This window comes from Crocodylus porosus, unplaced genomic scaffold, assembly GCF_001723895.1.
Source record: "Crocodylus porosus isolate Cpor-Errol unplaced genomic scaffold, CroPor_comp1, whole genome shotgun sequence".
Classification (NCBI taxonomy): domain Eukaryota; kingdom Metazoa; phylum Chordata; order Crocodylia; family Crocodylidae; genus Crocodylus; species Crocodylus porosus.
In genome coordinates, this window is record NW_017728914.1 from 20,576,494 (window position 1) to 20,604,301 (window position 27,808).

General features: G+C 46.4%; 2 protein-coding genes and 1 long non-coding RNA gene across 3 annotated transcripts in view; 2 read left to right on the forward strand and 1 right to left on the reverse strand.

Annotated features, from left to right (window-relative positions):
- Positions 1–174: 174 nt before the first annotated feature.
- Positions 175–12,186, forward strand: ATP6V0E1 (ATPase H+ transporting V0 subunit e1). The gene is made up of 4 exons (XM_019534961.1): positions 175–332; positions 728–775; positions 7,886–8,016; positions 11,658–12,186. The coding sequence occupies exons 1-3, from the start codon at positions 229–231 to the stop codon at positions 7,977–7,979; spliced, it is 246 nt and encodes an 81-aa protein (XP_019390506.1). The 5' UTR covers positions 175–228; the 3' UTR covers positions 7,980–8,016; positions 11,658–12,186.
- LOC109310017 lies at positions 12,108–27,740 on the reverse strand. The gene is made up of 3 exons (XR_002101114.1): positions 27,729–27,740; positions 25,098–25,102; positions 12,108–13,324 (listed from the first exon to the last, which is right to left on the reverse strand). It is a non-coding gene; the product is annotated as an uncharacterized LOC109310017 (long non-coding RNA).
- CREBRF (CREB3 regulatory factor) overlaps positions 17,007–27,808 on the forward strand; it is a 34,723-nt gene continuing 23,921 nt past the window's right edge. The window contains exon 1 of the mRNA XM_019534959.1: positions 17,007–17,144. The gene's annotated coding sequence lies outside the window, so the exon portion shown is untranslated. The remainder of the gene's footprint in view (positions 17,145–27,808) is intronic.

The window sequence follows — 27,808 nt, forward strand, 5'->3', positions numbered from 1 at the left end:
AGCGCCTTACCTCCCACTTTCCCCTCGCTCGGGGCGGGGACGGTGGTAGCCAATGGTAGAGAAGCAGGGAGGCCGGCACCGCCCCTTTCCCCAATCACGTGGGCTCCTGAGAAGCCTCACGCTGGCGTGACGCGCCGGGTGCGGGTTGGGCGGCGGCGTGGGGGGCGGAGCGCTGTGGCACAGCTGCGGCGGCGGCGCTGGGGAAGGAGGAAGGGAGCTCGCGTAGCCATGGCGTACAGCGGCCTGGCGGTGCCCATCATCGTCATGAGCGTTTTTTGGGGGGTCGTCGGTGGCGTCCTGCCCTGGCTCGTGCCCAAGGGGCCCAACCGCGGGTGAGTGGCCCTAGGCCAGGCCTGCCTGCGGGTCCAGCCCGGAGAGGGCTCGAGGCCAGGCCTCAGGGCGCTCGGCCCCTCCTTACGGCTTTAGCCGGGGTCCCGAGTGCCCTCCTCGGCCCCGGGCGCTGAATTAGCACTCTAATTAAAACTATTAAAATATTGTAAAAACTGTGACGTTATTATGATTTAAAAACGTAGCTTTGTCTTAGTGGCAGTAGCTTGCCCTGGCGTTGCGCCCTCTGCCCGCGGGTGGTCCCGGGCCAGCGCTCGCCTTCCTCGTGCACCCGTATGTGGGTGCTCCTGCCGGACACTTCCCATTTTTTCGGTCGCTTTCCCAGGCGTGGTGCAGAAGTGACTCCTCATCACCCGCCTCTTTCCTTCTTCCCCCACAGGGTGATCAACACGATGCTGGTGACCTGTGCTGTTTGCTGCTACCTCTTGTAAGTACCAGTGCTGCGTTGCGCCCCCTGGGGCAAGTGCCGAATCAAGGTGGTTCATAGGGACATAGGCCTGGATGGGACCTCGCAAGGTCATCTAGTCCAGCCCCCTGCTCACTGGAAGACTCTCTGACTAACCCATCCTAGCCAATGTGTGTCCAACTTGCTCTTGAAAATTTCCAAGGGTGGAGTTTCCACAGTTTCTCTAGATAGCTGGTTCCAGTGCTTGACCACCCTCTGGTGCTTGAGTCACTCGTATAGTGGCTCAGCAGAAAGATAGAGCCTGGACACTTCTGCCAAGGGATCTGTATGGTGGCCTGCTTGATCCTAGCGCTCATTATTATTTAAAACTGCAGTTCAGCTTGGTGTTAGTGTCTAAAATGTCCCTCCAGTACTGCTGCTGAAGTGCCGTTATGGTTCAAAGCCCAGATAGAAGGTTGCTGCATTCACCAGCTGAGTAAATTTTGGGGGAAGGAGTCTTGTACAGGTGCCACAAACTTTTAAGTGACTTTGCAAGTCAGGCTCCCTCAGTGGTCTCAAAAAGCCTCCCTCTGGATGGGGACAGTGTGTTCAACTGAGTCTAGATAAGTGCTTTTGAACTTGACTACTTCTCATCTGCTGACTTGGCATCCTTCAGCACACGCTTCGTGACGGCTTCCCAGTTCTGAAATATCTGTTGACTGCAATAGGCAGTTTATACACAACTGTTGTAGCAGTGACAGGTCACCAGTGCTTAATCTTTATGAAGTTGGGGACCCTTGACTGTTGAAATCAGTGTCCTGCCCCTAGTGTTAGAAGGAATTGTTGTGATAATGCCAGCATCACTGAATGACTGGTTTCCCATAAGATCTTTCCTTGCCTTGGTTGTATCAGAAAGGATCCCAGATCCTATTTCCCATTCTCTCTGCCAACCTGCCATTGTCTGTGCCACTAGTTTAAAGCCCATGTGCAAGGTCCTGAGCACAAGCAGCATCTAGAAGATAGGTTAGCTTGTATGTAGAGACTGCAATGAAAAGCTTGAATTCTGCAAAATGTTTGCTGCTTCTTAAAAGGGCTTTTTGAGTGAGATTAAAGTACCAGGCCATTTTGGCTAAGTATTTTGTTTCCACATAAATATCTGCTGTTATGGAGATTAAATTGGCATCACTTTTTATGGGCATATTTTGCCAGGTACTTTGTTCCTAGGTCAGTGGTATGACAGGTATGCTTGGGAGCGCTCACGCAAACTTTTGCTTACAATGGTACATTGTAATGAACTTGCAATAAATACCTGGAAAAAGAGAGAGAGAGAGATCTTAATATCTGAGGCACTAGGTCCAAGGACTGGCAGCACAAAGCCATCCTTTGAGTGTCTAGTTACAAATAATGCAGGACAGCTTGCTTCAAGAAAGGTCTGTCTTGTTCCATTATGGTCTGGCTTGAGGTTCAGGCTTAGTGGTTTTGGCTTGGTTTACTGCTGTGATATCCAGCATTGTTTTGGTTCAACCTTGTTTATGGTTCAACAGGTTTCAAGTCCGTCTATTCTAAAAATGTATTTACAGAGAGAGGTCTGTACAGAAACAGAGTATCTTGACAACTGAATTTACAATGTATTCATCATTCCTTTGTGAACTTTAATAGTATTGTACTTGTCCACAAAATACATTAACTTAACTAGTTATTGCATCAGCAGTAGAACGCAGCTCAGATCCCTCGTATCACCAGATAGATGGCTTGACATCAATCTTAAAATACTTCTTGCTTGGAGATCCTATTTAATGATTAGTGCATATGGCTTGGGCCACTTCTACTGTTTTGATCGAGGCACAAATAGGTACTATGATGCCAAGTTCTCAAAAACATTATATCGGATGTTCTTACTTAAACCAGATTGTCCCTTGGCTGTCAGGAATTGGTGGATGCAGTATATTTCCATTGCTTTGCTTTACAGAGTGGCTGAGGCTTATATTATGCAAACCTTATTTTGTTAAATGATTCCCCTTATATGCCCAATTGCTGTGACTTCTACTGACTGTATACAAGTGTACAGTCATGAGGTGTTTTCCCAACTTCCTTCCTGTGTCTGAACATATTTGCCAAATCAAAATTCTTAAGTATCCCTAACGTGTTCCTCTTATTTTACTGTTAAAACTTCCTCTGTTTAAACTATAAACAAAGGAAGTCAATGTTATGCTTTGAAATAATGGGTTCATAGTATAGCTGTAGGGGTTTTTGTTTATGATAAGTGCCATATAAATAAAATAAACTAAACGTACTGTCTCTCTGTAGGCAGACATAGTAACTAGGGTGCTGTTTTGGGGTGCCTGTGAATATATACTTGAGTCTTCTTCCCTGGTGAATGGGGCTGTAATGTGTTGTGGAGAAATCACTTAAGCCACCTAGCAAGATGGCTGGCTGCTGTGCAAGCGCCTGGGTGAGCCTGGGCAGCGAGATGCTTTCTTACTAATGAGTCATTGCTGAGTTTGTTTTGAAGGAAAACAGTGGTTCTGCATCTTGAGGTTTGCAGCCCTCTGCCCAATTCTTGCTGTCCCAGCCAGTCTGACATTGTCTGTGCCACTAATTTAAGGCTTGTACATTCAAAGTCCTGAGCCCAGGCAACTCTTTAGAAGTTGGTGGCAGCTGAGGATGTGTAGCATACTAGGAAACAAGGCATGAAGGAGTAACTGATCCAAACTTCTTATCTGTAAAAGGGAAACCTTTATCCCAGTCCTCAAGTAGAAGGGATTGGTTCAGATATTGGTATAACTTAGCACAAGGGTAGGGAACGGTTTTTGGCTGGAGTGCCAAGAAAACCACAATGTCTACCTTGGAAGGTGCCAGAGTGCTGGCATGCTGGAGCCTGGAGCAGCTGTTTGCAGCCTCCCAGCTGCAGCTGGCCCACGGAGCCCGGTCTGCTTGCTGCCTCCCAGCCACCTGCTGGGAGCAACCTGGGGTCCATGGCTGGCAGCCGCTGCTTAGAGCTTGGGCTGGTAGTGGTGTGCCAAGCAAAATGGCCTTGCATGCCATGCTTGGCACACATGCCAGGGGTTGCTGACCCCTGGCTTAGTAGGTGCTGTAGTGGACTGGCCAGTGAAAGATCTACTCTCAACTGTTAAAGAGAGGTAGATAAAGGAAATTAGCTATAACACAAGTAAGCCCAGTGTTTAGGATTATTGTCTAGCTTTCTCCCGTTGCACCTTTGTGAGGACTAAGAGAAGTAAAGTATTGTGTGAATGCTTCAGTCAGGTATTGCTTGAATGCAGTCAGTCATTTGGAATTACATATTTGGATTCAATTCATAGAAATGTATCTGTGAATTAAACCTTTTATATGTAACGAAGTGGAATGTATTAGTTCTGTTGCAGTGTTAGGAAGAAGCTATTGCAAAACCTATTACTGGTATCAAAATGACACTGATATTAGTGCATTGTCTCAAGGGCAGTCTTCTGCCCTTGAAACTTATCTGTGGGTGACAGTGGCTGTCACTTAATTTTCATGAAACTTTTTTTTCTAACTTTTTAAAATTCTGAACTAAACAAAATAGCTTTCTTTTGTGATGGCTCCAGCAGATGCAAAACAACTTCAAAACCTTCTGGCTAAACATTATTTGTCTCTTTGGCATTGGTCAACTGTATCCATCTTAATTAGGTGTGTGCTAGTTTAAGCTCTTAAATAGAAGTTACTTTCACTGATAAATAGAGGAAAGCCATTTACCCTCTGGTCATTTATGTTAAGTTGGTTGCATGAAATTCCCCATCAAACAGCCTGTGCACATGGATGCTTGCACATAGCAGACTGCCAAGGAAGGGCAACCCAAACCTTGGGAGGTGTGTGGGGCATACAGAAAGAATAATGGTAATCGTAACAATAATACTTTTTGTAGGACCTCCCATCTAGAGACTCAGCTTTTTTTTTTTGAAGGCTGGTAGGCATTTGATAGAATAGTTAGGAATAGTATTAGTTTGTGCAGGGTTTTGGACCAACTGAACCTTGAGGTCTCTTTGAGTTGTACAACTCTGTATATCAGGTTTTGAACCCCTTGTGAGGCAGAAGACAGCACCAGGATAGGAGCGCACAGCTGCACTACTTGGATTCAGTGCTGAAATTTAGGAATAATTAATCATTTTTGTCATTGCAGGGGAATTCTAGGTGGGCTGAATGTAATTACCCAAACTGAATCTAAACAGATATCAGAGCTTTCACTCATAACCTGCAGTAGCAGATGGTATGGTCATCCTCTTAGTAAGAGCCAGAGCAGCTAGGATCACTCTGAAATTGATACACTAAAGTGATAAGTTTTTACTTCCTTTGGTAGAACAGGAGGGACTTTCAGCTCCTTGCATACACTGGTTAACTGATGCAGATTAAGGCAGGAGGTATTCTGTGGAATTTGTGGTGGTTTGAAAGTCATACCTGCATTTAATAATACTAAAACAGCACATGATAGATACAGAGACTTGCTTTGTTGTGCACTGAATGCCCCATTTTGTTGGGATACTTCATAAGAAAGAGCAACGCTCTGGAACTGAAACGTGTGGAGAAGTTTTCCATAATCCTGTCTTGGGAGTTCATTGCCCTCCCATCTCCTACTCTGCTTTCAGTGATCAAACTCCTGCATTGCAGGGAGGTAGTGGAGCTAAAGATTTATCTAAGTATTGATTGATAATGCCACTATGCCTCAGAACTGTGTATGTATCCAGCCTGGTCCCAGAGCTTTTCAAACCAGCTCAGTGTTTACCTGGTGATACAGCTGTAGATAGGGCAGTGTTCAGAATGCGCTTCCAGCTCACTTGTTTCGCAGCAGTGCTGGGTCTGATCTCTGGAAACCTAGGAAGAGGCCTCAGTATGTGTGCTAATACAGAAAGTTCCTTTTTTTTTTTGTGCAGCAGAAAGAAACAAATAATTATCGTGGAGGAATGTAGTGTTCCCATTTCTACTCCCTTATTTCAGAAAGTTAATGACAGATGGTATAGTGCTTGGGCACCCTTCTCATACGGGTTTGTATCTAAAAACCAACTTGTAGGTGGGCTCCAAACAGTCTCGCTGAAGGTGGGAGGGAACTTGTCAAATTGCTACTAAACATTTGTGCAATTAGTCTGATGGTAGGAAGGATTCAATATCCAAAAGGGCAGTTTACTTTTTACCGGGTAAATTCAACCTGATGTCTGTCTGATGCTAACGGTGTCACCCGAGATGGCAAGATAAGAGCATTTCAGTTTGTAAGTGAGAGTGAATTGGCTGCTTTTTTGGTGTTCTCTAGTAGATGTTAACATACTTTACACAACCTGCCATATATTTTTAGCATGGATGATTGATTTTTGTTTGTTTCCCTGCAGTATTCCCAGCATATTGGGATGGTTAGGATGTTGCAGGCACAATGTTTGACTCAAGCTAGCATCCTCTTTGATTTTTGCACAAAGCTATTAAAAAAAAAAAAAAAATCAAAATATACAAATATTTGTTTTCTTAATGCTAAGAGGATTGACATTCCTTTTATCTCATGCAGATTTCTGTCTATGGCTGTGGTAGCCATTTTGCAGCTGCCGTGCACTTCGTTCATTGGTCAAAGCATCCAGGTTTGCATGGAATTTTCCATGACTGCCTAAGCAGTCTGATGCATTTGTGGCAGCTCCCATTACAAAGCTGCTGTGCTTTTTCTTCTCCTTACAAAGCATTCTAGAAATAGCAGGCAGATGAGCTGGTGCATTCACTAAACATGCTTATATAGTTTGGATTTAGACCTATGTAAAATACTTAAAACCGTCCCTGGCTTTTTCTGAATCTGTAACATTTACAAAGCAAGTACATCTTGTAATGGTGAAGTATTTCTGTTAAGCTTTCCTGGATCTCTTCCACATCCCAAATTCCTCCTCTTTTCTGTTCTGGCTGTGGCTTCTGCTGGGTTAGTTTGTCACTGCTCCGATGAGGAAGCTGTTCCTGCTGATGTGAGGTTTGTTATCCTATTGACATTGTTCCAGTACTTTTGAACCCTCTTGCTCTAGACATCTATTTTTCCTAACCTTTGATCTAGGTCTACATTTTTCCTTTGCTTGAGTTCTAGCCCCACCACAGTTTTCACAAGAAGGTGAAGACGGTAGAATAGGGTTACTTTTTTCCCCCTCTGAATATAGCATCAAATGGAATCAGTTGATGCATATGATTTTCTTAACCCTCCCTTTAGTGGGTCAAAAGGTGCTTAGTAAACATCAAGCCTTGCATTTCTGATTCATACAAGGATCATTTACCTATGTGAGGGGAACCTGTTATTTGGTGACTTCTTGCCCATATGACAAAGCAATTCAAGCATTATCTCCCAACTCTTCTTCCTGTGCTTTAATTGATAGACTCTATTCTTTCACTTGGGCTTTGCCTTAATATTTATTTTGACCGGCATAAATAGGGCTGTGGTATAAGCTTCCTTTTGTATTATGTATAGCCAATGCTCGGCATAGTTATAGTTTGATTGAATGAAACTAAAAAGCATGTTCATTTTGGAGTTAGCTTATTTTAGTGACATGCCCTGTCCCACACCTCTTAAGAGCAGGGGTTCCCAACCCCTGGGCTGGTTCCCGGCTGTGAAGGGTTGGCTGCCGGACTGGAAGTGACCGTGGACTGGAAAACTGAAGACTGGAAGTGACCAGCATACTGTGGACCAGCAGCCAACCCTTTTTTATACTAAGTACTAAAAAAGATTTGGTATCTGCCGCAGTATGCCTGTCACTGCTGGTCCGCGGCTGGCTGGTCTGCAGTTTGCCAGTCCTCGGCACAAAAAGGTCAGGAACCCCTGTCTTAGAGGCCTTGAGCGGCTCTTAGGGAAGATTCATGTTGTGGTCTGGGAAGATAATGACTATGTCCTGGGGTACTTGCTCTCCAAAGGAAAAAGTATATTAAAGAGACTTTCCATTTGCCTCTAACAGTGTCATTTGAAATCGGACAACAGCACTGACACCAAACATAGTTTTTAGCAGCATCTGATGTTTGAAACTTGGATGAAAGTTGGAGGTTTAGGAGCATGGGCTGTGCCGTGTTTTGATTTGGTGTTAAACCTTCAGTGCTGTCCATCCATTGCCCTCATAGCTTTTGGCCAAGTTTCCATCATCCATATTCCTGATGTCTCCTATGTTTTGTCTTCAGTTGGCTGATTGCGATCCTGGCCCAGCTCAACCCTCTCTTCGGACCACAGTTAAAAAATGAAACTATCTGGTATCTTAAACATCACTGGCCTTAATGTCCTCTGTCTTCTGCCACAGCTGTTTGTGGATTAGGTAAGTGTGGTTGGAGTCGTTTCATTTTATCTTTGTGGGGAAGGCTCAAGAGGTTCCACTTGAGGGACAGCTACCCTATATTTTGGTGATTCTTAACCTTTTTAGACTCAAGACATCCTTCATAACTCTATGAATTGAGCAGCACCCCATTTCGAAAACTAATAGTATTTTTACCTGCTTGAAGATAGGCTGGGAAGGAGGAACAGCAGCCAGCAGGGAAGAACCTGCCCTAGTAAGTGAGGCAGGTGAGCAGCTGTAAGGGAAGAGTTTGCACTTTTCTTCTCAAGCTTATCTTGCTTATCTCCTGTCCCCCAATGGCACCCTTTAAAGGCTATCATGGCACCCTAGCTGCTAATCAATTTATTTATTAGGCTGTCTTTATGTGGGCTGCAAGTATGATGTATTTCAGTACTCAATGTTAATTAAATTTGGAGACAGTTGTTACAAAACTGGGATGCTGTCTAGACTGCACTCGCTTCCTGGAAAGCTGTGAGAAAAGGGTCATACCATGGGACAGCAAATACTGGGAGAGCATCAAAAGGAATATTTCCCTGCACCCCCTTCTTTTATGTTCAAGTGTTAAAGGAAAAATAGGAAACAGAAAATCCAGTTGACAAGCCAGTTTCTCATCAACTTGAGGCCCATCTGTCTGTTCTGCAGGTAACATCCTTGTTCTGATGGTGGAAAGTAACACCTCTCTGGGAAAGTGGTGCACATGACCAAAGAGGTCTGTCTTGTATCAATGAAGTGCTGAACCTTGTAGGCTAGCATATTGTTTTAGATAGCAGGCCACAGGCAGTTGTAAGGAGAATGATTCATCCTACTGCTCAACCCCGTAACACTGTACAGGTCTTGTTCTTGGAAGCTTATATTGGTCATATTGGAAACCGCCATCAAGGCTGCCTGCTGAAGTGGCGTGTTGACTTTAGGTGCCATCTTTGAAGAAATGGATTCGGAAATGGGTGACAAGTGGAAATTTGCTGGGCGGAGGCATAAAACGGGAGACTAAATCCATGGCTTTTTTATGTTGATGAGACAGAATTATTCAGAGTGCTGTGCTTTTTCGATCTGCTTCGGTCTTGCAAATTTAATTCTTGTCCTAATTAATATAATTTTTTGTGTTTTGGAAAGAGTTGAACAGCAGTTGACAAATGATAGCTGACATTATAGCTTGATTTGATTCTGGCTATAAAGCTTCCTGAGCGTTAATACTGAAGCAAAGCCCTAGTGTTTCAGATTAGGTTCAGCCTTAACTAGGAGTGTGTCGGACTACATAGGTCTCTTTCTTCACTTTTAGCAGCTAGTAGAAGCCAAAGGTTGGTTTGGCTCTGCCACAAATATGGGCCTTGGATAGCATGAGGCAGCTAAACTGGACTTAGTTGGTGCAATTTATAGTGCTGTTTCTGCTGACTGGTGACCTTGACCACAAGGAGAATGGCTGGCAAACTTCGAGCAGATCACAGGATTGGAATTGGGATTTACTTGCCTGGACAAAATGGTCACTTAAGACAGAAAGGATGGGGTATTAAGTGAGCTGCCTGCTGTTGCTCTCAGGCACATGCTGGAGGCAAGAGATGCTCTTGAAATTCAGGCAAGCTGTCCAGAGAATATCTGTCTGTTCCCATTAGTGAGGAGTGTTCCAAAGCTTGAGAGAGAAACTGGTCTTGAGAAGGAGAGGGGATATTAATACCTGGTAAAATGACCTTCTAAAGTCTGTTGTGTGAGGGGAAGTGAGACAGCAAGGGCAAATTGTTTAACCAGATTCTTACCCAAGGGTCTGTCCGTCTGTCCGTCACTGAGTTACTTTTGGTTTTCCTTGCCTCTCTGAATGTTGAACCCATGTCCCAGGGGTATAGGTTATACTTGTGTTGGTCTAAGGCATAGGCAGATGAGGTTATTTGGGTAAATCTGGTATCTTTTATTAGACCAACTCAGTTGGAAAAATTCTTCTTTGCAAACTTTTGGTGCAAATACCTTTCATCAGGCTGAGGAAGCATCTGCAGTTGGTTTTTGCTCTTCCTGGATGGAATGAGTATTTGCAGATTATTGTGTAGTTTCTTGAATGTCTTCCTTTTGCCATTTAGAAAAGAGCAGTGCATTCAGGCATGCTTGGCCCCTCACTGTCCTGTTTAAAGATGGCTACTCTTCTGATTGTTGACAGGACCTTGGGCTGCTGGGACTGTCAGCTTTGAATTAAGCTCTTGAGGAGTTCCAATCCTTTGCTCTCTTGTCCTACCCCTGATGCACCAATACAGCCACACAGCCATTAGTGATGTTTCTTGCTCCAGACTGAACTACCCAAGCAGACTCCAGCTGAAATCTCAGATGTGCAGCTTTAGCATTGTCTTGGAGAATCTGTGTGTGTTGCTAAATTTTTAGAGCACCTGCCAGAATTCTCAGCTGTCTGGATTATTTTGATTTTTTTTCCAAGATGTGCTTGTCCAAAATCAAGGCTAATACAGAAAAAAAAATTCTATCCACCATCCATCTTTAGATTGAAGGTTAAGGACAGAATACAGAGCTAAAACAAAGAGGGTGAAATACTAACTCTTTAAAGTTCAACAATTAAAGTATTTTAAAAACTATATGCATGGTACTAGGGGCAACTTTCAAGTAAACCATCTCTTCCATTGCGTGGAATCAGATGGGACTGATGCATCTGATGGGACAAATTAACCTTTGCCATTCCTGTATCTCTAATTCAAACAATAATACCTATTAGTATCAGGATAATAATATACTTCCCTGTGCAACCCAGTTAATGGTTTGAAGGGGCAAGTGGTTATGGGTTGGCACTCAAATTATCAGCTGAAAATGTGACTGTACATAGTTTTTGTATTTTCCTCTGAAATCACTTGTATTCTCTCTAGCTTCTTATGCTACCTTCATCCCTGTGGTGGCCAAGTGCCTCACAGTAGTGCATTTAGAAATATCCCTATACTTCTTTGCATGTTCGCTCCTTCTTATTCTTCATGTTACTTGTCTTAATTCCTAGATCAAGCAGCAGATTATGTCTCTTCGTGTGCCCTGTGCACTGTCCAGCAGAATAGTGGGCCTGATCCAAATTGCTGGCTCCCAATGTAATAGAAATAATTTAAAAAAAACAGAACTGTCCAGCTGCCCAGGGCAGAGCTAATCTAGTTGCTTCTAATGATGCAAGCAAGTGGATGTTTACAGCCAGTGTGATAGCAGCCTGTCCTAGAGCAGACACTCCTGAACTATATCCCTCTTGCGTGCTCTAAGCTGGGAAATGCATTAGGGAAGCCTTTCCTGAGTATCATGCTGCCGTTCTCAGAGTGCTGAAGTGGGCACTAGAGATGACCCCAGACTGGCTTCGCTGGTGCCTTGCTGCTGGGGCATTTGGAGGTGTCCCAGCTGGAACATTTTATTCCTGAGATGTAGATGCACTAAATCTTGTAAGTGTTGGACTAATACCATAGATGGTACAAAGCTTTTAACCCCTGCGTCTCTTAAGATGCAAGTAGACAGATTCTGCCTGGTGGTACTCTGGAGTTGTTTGGCGACAATTGCAGAGCCCTTCTATATGGTGCTGAATCTTCTTAGGAAGTAAATTTCCCAAGCAAGTCTATCTTAGTAAAAATCTATGGAAGGGAATAACTAAATTGCCTCTTGCTTTGCAGGTAAAGAAGAGATTCCCTCCAGATGAAAAACTCCATTGATCCAAAGATGCCATTAACATAGCTGGTTGGATACCACACCTACTTAATGCCTTAGTATTTGCCTTGCATTCAAAATGGCTTATTCAAAGCCTTAGTTTTTTTTCCTATGTTACTACTTACTCTAACAATGTGCCTGTGAAGATTTATACCTCCTCTTCTCTGTTGTAAACTTGTACGTGTTAATGAATTTCCACTGTTATGGAAAGATTTAATTGTTCATGGGATATGGATTTGATGGCAGCCTCTTCCTTTTTCACTTGTGAGCTCTAGGGATCTTCCACACACACTAGATACAGTTCACAGCTATGTTCCATGTGACTGAAGTAGCAATAAAACCTGAAAAAGTATGCACTAAAACTGTATGAGAATAAAAATGTTGCCACAGGTTGCTGGCATTTTTTTTTTTTTTTTACAAAGGGTTATATTCTTAAGAGGCTTTGTCTTAAATTTCTCATTGTTGTACTTGAGAATAAAACAATCTGTGGCTTTATATGAAATGTTATTTTGAAGATTGTAAGCGTGTTCTTACAGCTGACTTTCTGGTTCAGCTTTCTGCAGTGTTTAAGCTGGCAAGTTATGCAAAAAGTTAATCTTCTAAAATTTCAGAGCTTCTAGTATTCCTGTATTATCTAATACGACTATTTTACCATGGCAGCTTGAGTGTAAGGTCTTACCTGTTCTACTTCAGGACCTAGGTGGTGTTCCAAAGTAGGATTCTGAGTGAGAGTAGTTAATTTCTCTTTTCTTGAGGCATTCAGGTCTTAAAAATCTCTGTGGCTGGACTCTTACTATGTAGCACAGAATTGTCTGGCAGCTTTTACAGACTGGGATTTAACCTAATGAACCATTGAGAATGTAGGAAACAATTGTACTGATAGTAAAATGCCTTAATTATCGTACACCAAGTAAAGCAGATAGCTAGGATTAAGCCACTTTATGAATTGTGTGTGCCTTGAAAATGTTTGATCTGTGAAAGAAGTTTGAGGAAGTGAGCTCCAGAGCTAATGATCGCACCCCAGCAAATGTTTTGTTGCCTGTGGATTCGGTAGTGTAGACAAGATTACTATCTTCACCAGAGTGTAAGGGAAGATCCCATGACTAGGTTAACCTGTCCCAGGCCCTCTAGGGCAGGTGTCAAAAGATGCAGCCCATGGAACCCTATCATTTGACCCACACTGCTGTCTGTGGGTCTTGGACCACCCATGCACACTGGATCTGGTGTTCAGGGCCAGCCTGTGGCCCTGATTTGGCACCTGGACCAGCCCTCTGCTATTTATCTGGCCTGTGCAATGTGATAATTTTGACAACCTGTTCTAGGGTATTGATATCAAACCATGTGGACTGACCCAGGACAGGGCAGAAAACATAAGGAATTACATGTTATACCAAACAGTGTTTCTTCATAATTTTCCAGAGTGTTTTCACTCTAGGTAGAGTGCATGACCCTTTGGGTCAGAGATGAAAGACAGGGGTAAGTAGTGAGGGCCCTGAAGATCAGTCCCAACAGTAATTGCTTCAATAACACTGATGCTGCAAATACAGTGTTGGAACAGGGTGGTAAGTACCCAGTTAGGCTGTGGTTCAAAGTACCTAGTTTATGTCTCCACAAATTTGTCCTTCCTATTGAACTGCAACTGTAATCACTCGTGAAACTCAGCATAGCTGTGGCTCTATCTTCATTATATAGAATGCCTAAACAGAGCTGGTTACAGTTATTCAAAAGGAGAAACAAAGGTGGTATTTTACCTCATTGCAGAAAGTGTGTCTTTGTTGCCTCAAGTAACAAGGCTAGGCCATTGCATAAAGAGCATAACATAGGATACAGTGGAAAATATACGGAAATAAGAGCTTTTACAAAATTATGAATGAGAGGAGTGGTGGGTTGGTGAGCTGGACTTGGGAGAGAATGGTTGTTGTTTGGGTAAACAATGTTCCTTTTCTACCTCAGAAAGGACTATTTAACTTGGTTCACTTCATGCAAATACTTGAAGCGTACATAAAACTATGTGTAGGTGTTACAAGTGGAAATGCTGTTTTCTGAGCGGTGCTAACCAAGGTTCAAACCAGTGATAAATAGCCATGACTAATAACTGACTGATGCATGTTGTACAAAATACAAAGTTACGGATTTAAAGATTGATCTGAAATTTGGTGCATATTAAAGTGAGCAGTGAGGTTGGTTTCACCCTGAATCTTCTTTTTTATTTTTAATTTGTTCTTATTGTGCTACAACACTGTAGAACAATGGTTGGCAACGTTAACTCAGCCCCTGCTGTAGAACAGATCTTCAAGGGAAGGTTCATAAGAAAGTAGGACTGGAAGGGATCTCACCAGGTAGGATCATCCCTTGTTCCAACCCAGCCACGACTTTCCTCTACTGTCTAGGTAAAGCCCTTCACCACTGAAACGCTGCAGTCTGTAGGTTGCTGATTCCTGCCTTAGAAGACTGTTTGACTTCAAATGTGGGTACCCATAGTTGCAAAAATCCAGTCATCTATGACTTGCAGATATAGGAAAACAGATGTGGGGTGTACAAAGTAATTATCTGAGCAAATTAAAGTTAGGCTTCTAGCTAATTTGTACACACAGCTCAGGTTATGCAAGCGCAAGGAATGATGTTCACAAACTTCAAATCTGTTTCTACAGACTGGCACATAGGACAACATAGACATTTTCTGCAACAAAGGAAATAAAATACTATGAGCAAAAGGCACGTTATGAGCCTAAGCTCAATGTGTGGCTTTTATGCAAATCACAGACAGCTTGAATTCATTTCTCTAAGCACACCGTATCCAGCTCTTGTATTATATACACGTGATTGCCATAATAATACATTAAAAAGCTTCAAAGCCAGGACAGACCAGTCTATGCCCCCACCTTCCTACAAAACTGAAGAGAAAAAAATCTTTGAAGACAGACACCTCCTTGCTTTGTTCATCTGTATAAAACCACTACTGTACCGTGGTTTCAGGGCAAGTTGTACCACTGACCCTGTTCAAAGTGACACCTTTCAAGTAAGAGGCCCCATGCCTCCCCTTCTCTCCAAGGTGATTCTTATAATTTGTCCCACTTTCAATTAGATCTCCAGGTTTCAGCACCCCTTACTGTCTGTGTTTAGTTGGAAGGTCTCTTGTGTTTAGCCTTGGCTACAAGCTTCCTTTGGGATTTGTATCAAGGGTCCAGGTATAGATCCGAAAGGGATTCACTTCTCTCTGCTCTGACTTGGGAAGACGTTTCTTTTAAAAATCAGACAGCCCATTTGTTCTTTGCATTCACAAGTTGCCCACCATTCCGCTGCCATTAGCCAAGAGGTTATGCCCAAAACTATACAGAAATGAGACTTTGGGAGCTTTAACATCTGTACTGTTTCTAAGCAGGAGTGATTGAGGCCGTCTACTTCAGTTTCCTAGGTCTATGCAAAAAAATCTAAAAATAGTGTGACATCTTTGCACCCATGTAGCAGATGGCATGATATTAATTGAACAGACAAATCAGATAGCCCCATAATATGCATAAAAATAATCCAGGTATGTCTCAACATTTTTGGACCAGTTTTCTGAAAACTGTTTCGGGCAGAAAAAAATTAATTTGCCAAGTTGATGCTTAAGATAAAGGGAAATTTGTGACTGGTATGTATAATTTTTGCAGCTCATGCAAGTGCACTCTGGATCTATCTCTGCATCGGGGTCCTTAGAAGTGACATTCATCCCATGAGATCTATTCTGTCTTTCTTACACTTTTACATGGACACGGTGTTTGAAGCCTAAAATGTAAGCTTCGTTACAAGAAATTACAAACTGCATATAACTATTGTTTTCTTCTGTTGTTGAGTATGATAGTCTAAATTAGACTGGTTAACCTTGGCTGTTTCTTCTCTACAACTTCATTTACAAAGCAGTGTCAATTAAAGACCCCGAGGATGTCTTAAAGACTCTCTTTGAGCACTGATTTTTATTCTCTTTGAATACTGTTAGTATGTCTATATATCTTGTCTTGCTAACTGATGTTTTTACAGTAAGTTTTGAAATGAAAAATAAAATTATACTTAAGAAATAATCACTAAAAATTGTTTGACTGGATTTGAATTTTCTTCTCAACTATTTACGAGCCTTACAATGTAGCATTAGGCAAGCGAATAAAAGCCTGTAAGTGTAAACCAACTATAAAATGACTCTTACAGTTGCTTAGAAACTGGAAATGATGCTTTTAAAACACATTGCAAAATTTGCCTTTGTTTTGAAACAACAGCCCATCCAAATATTTCAAAAAAAATCTCCATGAAAGAAATTTTTTTAAGAATTGATGTTTGGTCAGTTGAAACCCAGATTGTTTTTGAGAGTGACTTTTAAGTATATAAAACACAAAAGAAAAATGAATTTTGAATAAAAAGCCCTTTCAAAACTAAGCACACTTAAAACAGATGTTTCGACATAGTGGAACCTTCTCCCCACTTTTATTCCAAAATGAAATTTTAGTGGGATGGGGCCAGTTTTTCAAAGGGTCGGGATTTCAATGGAACAGCGCAGTCTGATGGAATACGGCTCCACTAAAGTTTCTCTGAGCAGCTCTACAGCTTGCTGTTGCTTCCCTATCTTCCTGCTCCTTCAACCACTTCTAGACTTCTTTGCCCAATTTCCCCGAAGCATCCTCTTTCTGAACTCATCTGCCAAACCCCCCACCCCAGCTGTGTGATAACAATCAAAATAAAATCGTAAACCCCAGTCCACAGCTATGTGATAACAGTATGTTTATGTCCTCTCTCTAGTTATCACATAGCTGCGGACGGGGGTTGGCAGACCAGTTCAGGAAGAGGATGCTTCGTGAGGTCTATATATAAAAAACTAAAGCTGGCCACAAGCCTTGACCGTCAACGTTGTGTTAATTACGGGTGCTCCGTGCACCCTCATTCCGGCCCCCGCCTCCGGTACCAAGTTGTGCTGCTGGGCTGAGACGATCGGGTTGGTCTGGACGACTGAAACGAGCAGGACAAGACCGGAGCGGGCCCGGATCACCGAGGTAGGTAAGATCGGACCAGGACGGGGATTTCCGCAGTCTCGGACCAGTCACGGCAGCGCTTTTAGCGGTGACCGCCCCACCCTCTGAATCGCTGAGTGAGCCTTCCCCGGCCCACGGGGGGCGAGACGCACGTGGAACGAGCGCAGAGAGCCCCCCACACCCCCTCTGCCGTCACGTGACGGAGTCCCCGCCCCCAGCCTCCCATTGGCCCTCGGGCCGGCACACCGCGATTGGTCGGCGGCGCCCCCTCCCCCCCGCCACGTGACGGGGGCGAGTCACGCGATTTCCGGAAGCCAGTCAGGAAGGGACATAAACAAAACAAACCTGAGCAGCATGGAGAGGCCGGGCCGGGGCCGGAGACAGCGCCGGGGCCGGGCGGGCGGCGCCCGGTGCTGAGGCGCCCCCTCCCCCGCGGGCCTAGGGAGGCGCCAGGTGAGCGGCGGCCGGGCCGGACAGTCCTGGCGGTGTGCTGGGCCGCTCCAGCAGCCCCTGCCGGGGTGGGACGGCGCGGACGGGCGGTGGGTGCTGCCGGGGGGGGTGCAGGCGGCGTGCTGTTCCTAGCAGGGCTGAGGCGGGGGTGAGTGGCCGCAGGCGCCCGGGGCGCGGCGGGCTGCATCCAGCCGAGAGGCACCCAGCGCGCAGCCTGGGAAGGGGGCGTGTCGCGGCCCCTTGCTTTGCCCTGGCGGCTGCGGAGGCCGTCGCAGCCCAGGTGGCAGCCCTGGCGGAACCGTCTCTACCCCCGCCGCCTGGCCCCGCGGGGGAAGCGGCGCTGCCCAGCCGAGGAGCCCGAGCGCGGGATTTGTTTACATGTCGCCTCAGCCGAGCTTGACAGAGCAGCTGGGCGCGTGAGCGGCGGGTGCGCGGGCCAATCCGGGCGGGCGCGAGGCAGCGGTTGCCCAATGGAGCTGCAAGGGGGGAGGGGCGGGCCGCGCCAGCGGGGTAGGCTGTGCCCCGTGCGGGCGGCGGGCAGCCATGTTGGAGGGAGGTGTGTTAGCGGGGCGGGGGAGGCTGGGGCAGGAGGCAACCTTGCTGCCGGCTGCCCCACAGCCCTCCTCGGCCACAGCCCCGTTCCTGCTTCCTGGGCGGGCTGAGGCGCCAACAGTAGGCCTGGGTCTTGCTGCTTGGCTTCGGGGCAGGGAAGCTGCAAAGAGCTGAATTCCCCTAGGCAGCCTTGCTCCACCAGGTCCTGCACGCTGCTCCCTCTCCCCAGTGGCTCTCCCGAAAGAGTGATGGTCAGTGTCTGCTGGTGTCTGGCTCCTCTGCTCCAGAAACCCCCCAAAATCAATTTAAATCTAAAAAAAGTGACAACCTGTTTGGGGTCTCTTCCTTGAAAGTCAGGATTTTTAATTCGGTTTCACTCGGTTTTGCTTTCATTTTAAAGACAATGCAGGTATCCAAGTATGTAACTTGTAATCGCCTTTCCTGCCTTTTTCCTGTCATGTAAATAAATGAAGGTTCATAGGCCTGAGAGTGTCGGCTATTAACTGCCGTGGTCCTCTCGGGGGGCAGCGTTGGGGAAGGTGAGCACCCTGGCCCATCTGCCCTGCACCCACCACCAGGGTCTGGACCTGTGGGGACACAGTGAGCGCCCAGATGGATGGGAAGGGGCTGCAGGTAGGTGTTCACCAGTGTCCAGTAGTGAGATATGAGGTAGGGCCAGGAAGACCCTGAGATCTTGGGGCAATGACAGCATGGGGCCAGGGCAGGGGCAGAGCCCTGATCTGCCTGCATGCCCCTGCGACAGATATCTTCCCTGGGCAGAGGTGTGTGGGGAGCAGATTGTGGCCCCAGCCCTCTGCTGTCTACCCAGGTTTGCACCTCGCCCCGGGCCCAGATGCGCACAGGTACAAAATGCCACTGAGCTGCATCTTCATCAGCTCCAGAGGAGCTGGAGCCTGACTGCTAAGAACTTATTGTACAATTCAAGTCTTATTTCTCCCCTCTGAGCTCTGCAGGCTTGATAGTGTATTTAGGTAGCATGCCTAAATTATTGCTGTGTCTTTAATTTCACTCCTTTGACTTGGCAGTTCCTTAATACAGCTGTGCAATAGTGAGTTGGCCAGGAACGCTGCTTTTTAAAAGATTTATTTAAGAAAACCAGTGAGAGAATTAACACTGATTTCAGGGCCAGAACTCTAGCTTTTGTTCTGAGTTAATAAATGCTTTGGTTTCCACACGCTACCACTATCACCACCACCAGTGCCGCTGCCTCCCTCCCAAGCCCTGGGTGGGCGCATCTACATGTGCTATTAGCACTCGGCAATAAATGCCAGCACATATTGCACTGCAGTTTATTGCTTCTGGCCCTACTGTTGGAACACGTGCCTGGGCCCACAGTACATTGAACTGTGAACAGGTCAGAGCAGCCCTAGCTAGCAAGGGCCCCAGTAGGGTCAGCCTGCCAGCCCAGGGCTGCTCTGACGTGGCTCAGTGTGCTGTGGAGGGGCTGGTCAGGCCATGAGGGTGCTCCAGTATGGGGCTAGCTGGCAGGCAGCCCTTGTGCTGAAACACCCTTGAGTCCCTGCCAGCTGACTCAGTGTCTACATATGCTCTGCTGCACATGGAAAAAACTGTGCAGCAGGACAGTGCTTGTATTTACAGGTGCTACCCTGCTGCAGAGTTAGTTTCCTGTGGCCCACTAGGACTGTACGTGTGGATGCAAGACATTCATTATGGAGCTAATAAATTTACTACTCCTCAGTAAGTGTCTTCTGTAGACACTCCCAATATATACCAGATGAATTGTTGAAAGCTTTAAACTGTCAACTGAAATGCTTTCACTTCTGTGTTACTTAGGAGTAACTCCTTGAAGTAATATTGATGTAAAACAAGCATAACTTTCATCAGCACCAGACCCTATATATTACAAGTAGGATTTATTTGTAGTAGGATTTAAAAGTGGATATACTTTTTAAATTTTAAAATAATGTATTAATACAAGGTAGACTGATGTCTAGAGGTGCACTGATGCATCAATCTGATATCGGATCGGTACAGATGGGGCTGATAATTTGGCTGATAAATGAGTGTGCTGTGTGCAGCCGCAGTGCAGTGCTCGGGCAGCAAAAAGCAGAGCCAGCAGCTTGGAGAGATGCCTCCAAGTGGCAATCCCAGCATGGTGGGAAGCTGGGTGGGAGGCAGCAGATCAGTGCCACCCAGGATGAGGAAGGGAGTAGGTGGGTAGGCAGCTCCTACCACTGCTTGCATCCTGGCAGGGCACAGGCGGGGCATGTGCCCCCTGGATCTCTGCAAGGCCAGGTCAGCTGCAGACAGGAATGTGTGTGGCTCTTCTCAGTGGGGGCTGGGCTTGGAGCAAGTGCTGGCAGCACTGGGGGGGATACTGCACCCCAAATTTTGCTGCCACTCTGCTCCCAGTGCAGCCCTGGCTCTTCCTGGCACATAGGTGGAGGCAGGGTGCTAAGTCAGGGCTGCACTGGATGGCTGGTGGCAGCAGTGGTGCTGGGAGTGGAATAGCGGTAAAACTTGGGGTGGGTGCAGAATCTTCCCTGTGCTGCTGGCACCCACTCTGAGCCCAGCCCCCACTAAGAAGAACCCCGTGCAGGCTCGGCTGCAGCCTGCTCCACCCCGCACAGGCTCTGTGCCCTCCTGGGATGCGAGCAATGGTGGGAACAGCTGTTGTCATTGTCCTTTCCCCCCACCACCAACAAACTGTGGCCGTGCCCACCCCCCTCCCTCTGCCTGAGCAGCACCTGCCCCTTCCCTCACTATGGGGAGCGTTGATCTGCCCCTGACACCCCTTCTGTCTCCTTCCCTCCCCTTTCACAGCATTGGACTTACCAGCTGGAGGCGGCTGTATCAGAAATCGGATTGGTATCAGGTGATAGGCCTCCTTAAATATAGAGTATCAGTTTTGGCCCCAAAAACCTGTTGATGCACCCCCACTGATGTCTGTGTATGTCAGCTCATTTGCACAGCTTCAGTACCCATGTGAGTATTCAATTGTTACTCATAGGCTCATAGAACAGTTGGCTAGAACAGGCCTCCAGAGGTCTAGTCCAACCCCCTGCTTGAAGCAGGATTATCCCTGGTGCCCAAGGATGTCAAAAGCACCCTAACCTTCCATAAGTAACACATTAGGATGAGGGCTGTCAGTATCCTGCTGCTGACAGACTTAAAATGCAGGTAGCATTTAAATTATCTGAAGGGGGGTTCCAAAGAGGATGGAGCTGGACTGTTCTCAGTGGTGGCAGATGACAGAACAAGGAGCAATGGTCTGAAGTTGCAGCAAGGGAGGTTTAGGTTGGATATGAGAGAACTTCTCTCACTAGGAGGATGGTGAAGCACTGGAACAGGTTACTTAGGCAGGTGTTAGAATCTCTGTTCTTAGAGGTTTTTAAGGCCTGGTTCAACAAAGCCTTTGCTGGAATGATCCAGTTGGGGATGGTCCTGCTTTGAGCAGGGGATTGGGCTAAATTATTATTTCCTGAGGTCCCTTTTAGCTCTAATTTTTTTATGATTTGAGAGATCCACAGAAAAAGGCCATGTTCCTCTCTCCAGAAAGCAAAACCCCCCACAATCTCTACTAATCTGGCTCTAGTGTAAAAGCCAAGTAAATGTTAGAGGTGTACACTAGTTTAACTTTCATTGTGGGTAGCCTACAGAAAAAGTGGGAACAATTAGGAGAAAGGGTTTCTTGTGTGTGTGTGTGTGTGTGTGTGTGTGTGTGTGTGTGTGCATGTGCATGTGTGGGGGGAGGGGTGTTTCTTGGGGAAAACATAGGCAGTTACAGGGTTTTTTGTTTCTTGGTGGTTTTGTTTGTTTTTTAGGGGAGAGTGGGGGCAGGAAAGGCAAAAATTTGTGGCTGCTCTGTTAATCCCTAGCTGCAGGATACAGTATCCCCCACTTTGAGGGGCAGATCAAGCAGGACCAAGTCTTAGGCCAGTGGTCACCAACCAGTAGATCTTGGAGCCTCTTGCGGTACATCCGAGGCTGTGGTAGGGGCCTGAGTGCCAGCGCGCGTGCCCCAGCCCAGCAGGTCCATGCATGGGGGAGGGAAGGGGCAGGGGCTAGATCGAGTCCCCCATGGTGAGGGACAGTGCCATAGAGGCAGGAGCAGGGGTCAGTTGAGTGGGACCCAGCAGAGTGGGACTTACCTGCTGGGGAGGCACACCACCAAATAATGTTTTCTCCCTCTGTCTCAGTCTGCCCCTCCCCACAGACTTACCTGCTAGGTGGAAGAGAGGTGGTGGCAGCACATGGTAGATCTTGGGTTGCTTTTTGTACCAGGCAGGGGAAAATGTCCTAGGGTTGCTGAGCTCTCCCCTAGCGCCCCCTACAGTGTTAAGTTTGCATTAACACACCCTCATTCTCTCCCACCACAACTTGATCTTCTGAAAGTAAAAGGGAGGTTGCCTCGTTTTCCTGGTCACTGTTCCTACTACCCCAATCCTTGTTTATACAACGGGGTTCCAAACTCTTATGGGCCATGGGTGGCTCCAACCACCCCTGTACCATGCCCCAAGCCTTGCTGATGGACCGGACATTGTTTAGTCTGTCTCACCCTCTGCGCCCTCTCTGGCACTCGGGCTCTCCGCAGCCCTTGTCTTTCAGCGCGCCCTCTGGCGCTTGGGCCCTCTGTAGCCTTTGTCTCTCAGTTGCGTCCCACAGGCACTCTGGCTTTCTGCAGCCTTTTCTCAGAATTGCGCCCCACAGGCGCTCTGGCTTCTGCAGGCTTGTCTCAGAAATGCCCCCACAGGCGCCGGGGTCAGTACACCCCAAAATGCTGTGCCTTCTCTGGCACCTTTCTTGCTGCCCCTCTCTCGGGCCTGGGGTTCCCACACAGCCATGGGCCCCCTATGAGGCCTCCTCCATCCCCTTATAGCCTCTCCTGGTCCTCTGGTTTAAACAACATACACAAAACACAAGCCTCCACACTATAACTTAAATCCAGGCCTCACGGCTAAAACATCTTCTGAGCCACCCCACAAGTGCACTGTCTCTCCCCCATATCACCAGCTGCACCCACCTTGAGACTTCTCCCTTTTTTCACTCAGGGCAGAGCTGCTTCTGCTTTTGTCGCAGGTAAGGGCCTCCTGCATGGCCTCAGCCTGGGAGTTATATAGGAGCCAGGCCTGGCCCCTTCCGGTCAGCTGACTCAACAGGGGTGAGCCCCTAGCTCCTCCTAGTTGCCCTGGCTACCGGCACCTGGGTGACTATTCCTACTTTTCAAGTAGCAGGCACCTTAGTGCCCTGCTACACTTTTAAATGCCAAAGGTTGGAGACCACTGTCCTAGGCTGAAGCTGCTGGCTAAGCCGAGCTGTCCAGCCTTATTTCTTAATCCTCATGGGCAGTTGGCAATGCTTGCTGAGTCAGCTAAGGGCCCACCCAGCTCCAGAAATGAGACTGGGCAGTTCTGCTCCATCAGTATGAGACTCTTGGCTGACTTGACTGGTTGAGGCAAATACCTGGACCCAAGTCTCAAGCTGGGTAGGTGCTCAATTGGTTCAGCAAGTACTGCTGGCTGCTTACCTGGCTCAGAGGTGCTGCACAGCTTGGCTCCTGCAGAATCAGGCCCTCTGCGCCCTTCACTTCTTTACAATGTGGCCCGCCCCCCCCTTCCCACCCCCCCAAAATATCCAGCAGGTAATTTTGCTGGGAGAAAGTGCATGTTGTAAATGGTAATGAATGACTTGACCATGTTGTTCCTTTGTTTTTGTTAGTTTAAATCATCCAGCGTTAAGAAGCCTGTTTTTAATGAAAACACTGTTTCCAAGAACTTATTCTGCTTCCCTGGCCCAGTAGTTCTTGGAGCACAGAGAATTAATTTCTTCAGTTTTGCTGATCTGTTCGCAAAGACTTTTCACTCCTCGCTCTAAGCTAACAGGGGAATGGTCTCTTTCAATTTTCTACATCCCTGTGACATTGCTGGTTCTAAGAAGTGTCTTCTGTTTCATAACTGCATAGTTTTGTTTTCATTTTCTCTTCTTTACTCTGACTCGGCATAAGTTTCAGGGGAATTTTCTGGGAAAGGAAATTGGTTTCAATGTTATTCTTTGTTGGCAGTTTCTTTGCTCCAAAACTGAAGAGTTACTTTCACAGTGCTTTGGTAAAGTTCTTCTAGTAATAAGTTTTCCAAACTATGGAAGGGATTTTGTACTTTCAGGAAGGCCAGGGCCTTAAGGGTGAAATGAAAACTGTTAACTGTCCTGTAAATGGAATGTAACCACCTCCCTCTGTCTCCTTTTCACAGAAAAGCTAACTTTTATAGTAGAAATAAGTTGTTGGGGCTTTTAGAATTTTTAAGTGAAGCGGTATTGTTTGCATTCTTTTCTAAATATGACATTCAATGAAAAAGCACCGATTGGTTACTTGCATCTGCCAACTTGCTTATGTAATAAGCTGAAATGAAACCTCCCAAAAACACTTGGAGTAAATGGCTGAAGTTCTTACACAAGCACAGGTGTTCAAACAAAGCAACAACTTACTTTTTAAAAAAAAATAAACTAGCACCACATTCTTTTAAATTATTGCAGTAGTTTCTTGGGGTTATTAATAGTATGGATAACTGCTTACAGTTCATAAAGTCTTGAATCTAAGATGCTATGTTTGGCTGCAGACCAGGGTTTCTTTTTCATAATATTATGGGTAGGGCTGTATTGAATTCTCGGCAGAAATGGTGTATGCTATGGCTCCTATTATCTTGCAGGTACACCTGCCCTCCCCTTTGCTGATCAGCAGAGGGACCTTGCTTGCAGCTTGCTCCTGCTCAGTGGGAAAATGAAAACCATGGTTTTAAGCATGGCACTGCTTTTGCCTCTCCGCTGGTCAGCAGGGCCACTGGGGCCTCTCAACCAATCGGCAGTAGAAGGGAAAAATGACACCATACTTAAAACCACAGTTTTTGCCTCCCTGCTGATCAGGAACAAACTGCAAGCAGGGCCCCTCTACCAATCAGCAACTGGGGGGGACTGTACACGATTAGAGGAGCCACCATGCACACCACTTCCACCATGAATTTGGTAAGGCTCTACTTTTGGGTATTAAAAACCCATATCGTCATGGGTAAATTGGAATTTGTAAGGGGAGAGTAAACTCAGTAGAAGCCAGGAGGAGAGCAAGTGGAGATGCAAGTTGCTTACAGGCTTGCTGCTTCCCCTTGGGAGAAGGAGAGCGGTCCAATGTCTGTGTTGAAGCATGATAGCAGAATGGCAGCATTCTCTCAAATCTAAGTGTTTGGAGCTTCTGCCTGCTCTTCAGGATTGGGATTAGGAGCCGGCCACAAAGGGTGCTTACAGACATGAACCCCCCCCTCCCCCCCCCAAAAAAAACACCCCAAACCAAAACAAAAAACAACAACAACAAACTGTTTTACTTACATACCTGCACCAAGCGCATCGCATGCTCAGAAGAGGCATCACATTAACTTGATCTGGCTTGCCCAATGTCTGTATAGATTGTATGCTTCAGTGGGGCTTTTTGGAGCTTTTATGTGATGGATAAAAGCACCAAAAAGGCCTGCTCAAGCACACAGTCTATACAGATGCTGAGGAGCTGGGTCAAATTATTGCGCTGCTTCTTCTGGTAAAGTACCATTTTTTGTGGGGGTTTATTTCATGCTTGTCAGCAGTCAGAATGTCTTGGGAGCTGCTACTACTGTTTTAACAAGAAGCTGGTATTTGAAGGCAGTAAGGAGAAAGAGTCTTTAGGTAGGGGCAGATAGTTGAACGTGGAGGCCTGACAAGGAGAAGTTAGAGGAACCTTTGAGTGAGGTTTTTTCCTAACAAAGATTGAGTGAGATGCCCTTGGTGGTGGGGAAGGAGTAAAAATAGGAGTGATGGAAAAAATTAAAGAACTGAATATAATATGGAAAAGGTAAACAGTATGGCAGGTCAAGGGTGTGTGATCCGTAAGAGGAAACTAAGTACATGGAACCTTGTCTGGAAGAGAGACAAAAGGATAGGAAAAGTTCAGGAGATGCACTGAGTTACTTTTTTTTCCTAAAGTCTTGGTAATGGCTCACTTCAGTGCAGCAGTCGATACCTTGTATACAGGGATGTTTCCCATGGAAAAATAATGTAAACAATGGATTTTGCCTTTACCAGAGGCAAATGCAGATTTCTCATTTTACCAGTGAAACCCACAGATCTTGCTGTTTTGCAATAAGCTCCCTGCTGGCTCCAGAGGCCTTGAAGGAGGAAAGCAGGGTCGGAGCTCGAGCCTGCAGCCTGTCCTGGTACTGATCTGGGGGGTGCAGGCCCCCCCTGCCCCTGGGAGCGCACACAGCAGAGGGGAACTGCCCTGCCTGAGCCCACAGCAGGGGGGAGTGGGGGCAGGGGGCTGCGGAACCAGGTCCGTATCCCTGGCAATTGTGGGGGGGCCCCCTCTGGCAGGGCTGGAGGAGCAGGGGCTGTAGGTGGGGGGGCAAGGGGCACCAGCAGTGCTGTGGGTGGGGAGTGAGGGGCACCAGTGGGGCTGTGGAGGGGGCCTTTAACTTTAATCACGGATTTTCTATACCTGGGCTAGAAGCCTTGGTCCTTGGGCCTAGTCATGACGAGGAAAGTTTCAAGGCCTTTGCACTTTATATATGCCAAAACTGCTTTTTAATCATAGAATCATGGAAAGGAGTACTGGAAGGGACCTGTAAAATCATCAAGTCCAGTACCCTGCCATGGGAAGGAGGTGATTGGGCTCAAATGAGCTCAACGAGGTATTTGTCCAGTTTCCTCTTAAAGACCACCAGAGATGGCGACTGCACCACCTTGGCTGGAAGTGTTACAGATTTTTTACCTGTATGGAAAATAAGTTTTTCTTTACATCCAGCCAAAGCTTTTCCTCGACTAGCTTGTGTCCATTGGTCCACGTCTTCCCGAGGGGGGCCTTTTTGAAAAGTTGTTCTTCTAGATCCTGGTATTCTCCCTTTACATATTTGTAGGCAGCTATCAAGTCACCTCTCGGGCTTATTTTGCTCAGGCTGAACAAACCCAGATCCCGAAGTCTTTCCTCTCGTTATAGGGCTTGTCTGCTAGGTCCTTGATCATGTGGATGACCCTTCTCTGCACCCTTTTGAGCTTGTCCACATCCTTCTTGAAGTGTGGTGCCCAGAACTGGACACAGTATTCCAGCTGTGGCCTCACCAATGCAGAATAAAGGGGAAGGAGTACCTCTCTGAACCTGTTGGCGACACGCCTGCTGATACACGCCAGAATTCTGTTTGCTCTGTTGGTGACTTTCATACTGGTGGCTCATATTCATCTTCTGGTCAATTGACATCTGTAGGTCCTTTTCGGGTACAGTGCCAGCCAGTGGACCACCACCCATTCCCCTGATATGGTGAGGGTTTTTCCTACCTAGATGAAGGGCCTGGCACTTGTCCCTGTTGAACCTCATATGACTTCATTCAGCCCATAGGACCAGCCTGTCAAGGTCGTCTTGAATCTTTGACCTGTCCTCTAATGTGCCTGCTTGTTGCCACAGCTTGGTATCATCCGCAAATATAATCATTGCACTCTTCACTCCCTCATCCAGGTCATTAATAAAGATGTTAAAGAGCACTAATCCCTGGGGTAGACCACTGGAGATGGCCTTCCAGGATGAAGGCTACCCCATCAGTTACGACTTGTTGGGAACTGGCTCAGCAACCAATCCCAACCCACTTCACTGTAGCCTGGTCTAGGCCAGTACTTTCCATCTTAACGGAGAGGATTTCATGGGAAACTGTATCAAAGGCCTTGCTGAGATCTAGGTAGACAATGTCCACCTCCTGCCCCATGTCCAGGTGGTTAGTTTTACATAGTCATAAAAGGACACCAGGTTTGTTAGGTGTGACCTCCCCTCTACAAATCCATGCTGGTTGCTTCTCAGTACCCCACCAGATGCAAGCTTGTGGTTGATGGCCTCCTGACATTGGTCCTGGGGAAGATCTTTGAAAAAATTATCAGTCTGACCAGTCTATAGTTGGCTGGGTCATCCCTCTTTCTGTTCTTAAAGATGGAACCACATTCGCCTTTCTCCTCGAACAGCCCCACCAGAGGCACTGCTTTGAGCTCGGCCAGCACTCTAGGGTGAAGGTCATCTGAACCAGTTGACTTGAAAAGGTCCAAATGATCTAAGAGTGTCTTCACCTGTTCTGGACTTA

Bases quoted from the DNA above. Each gene is read 5' to 3' on its own strand.
- ATP6V0E1 (XM_019534961.1), top strand. From the start codon at position 229: ATGGCGTACAGCGGCCTGGCGGTGCCCATCATCGTCATGAGCGTTTTT. The intron at 333-727 runs GTGAGTGGCCCT...CTTCCCCCACAG, and splicing joins CCCAAGGGGCCCAACCGCGG to GGTGATCAACACGATGCTGG. The intron at 776-7,885 runs GTAAGTACCAGT...TTTTGTCTTCAG, and splicing joins GCTGTTTGCTGCTACCTCTT to TTGGCTGATTGCGATCCTGG.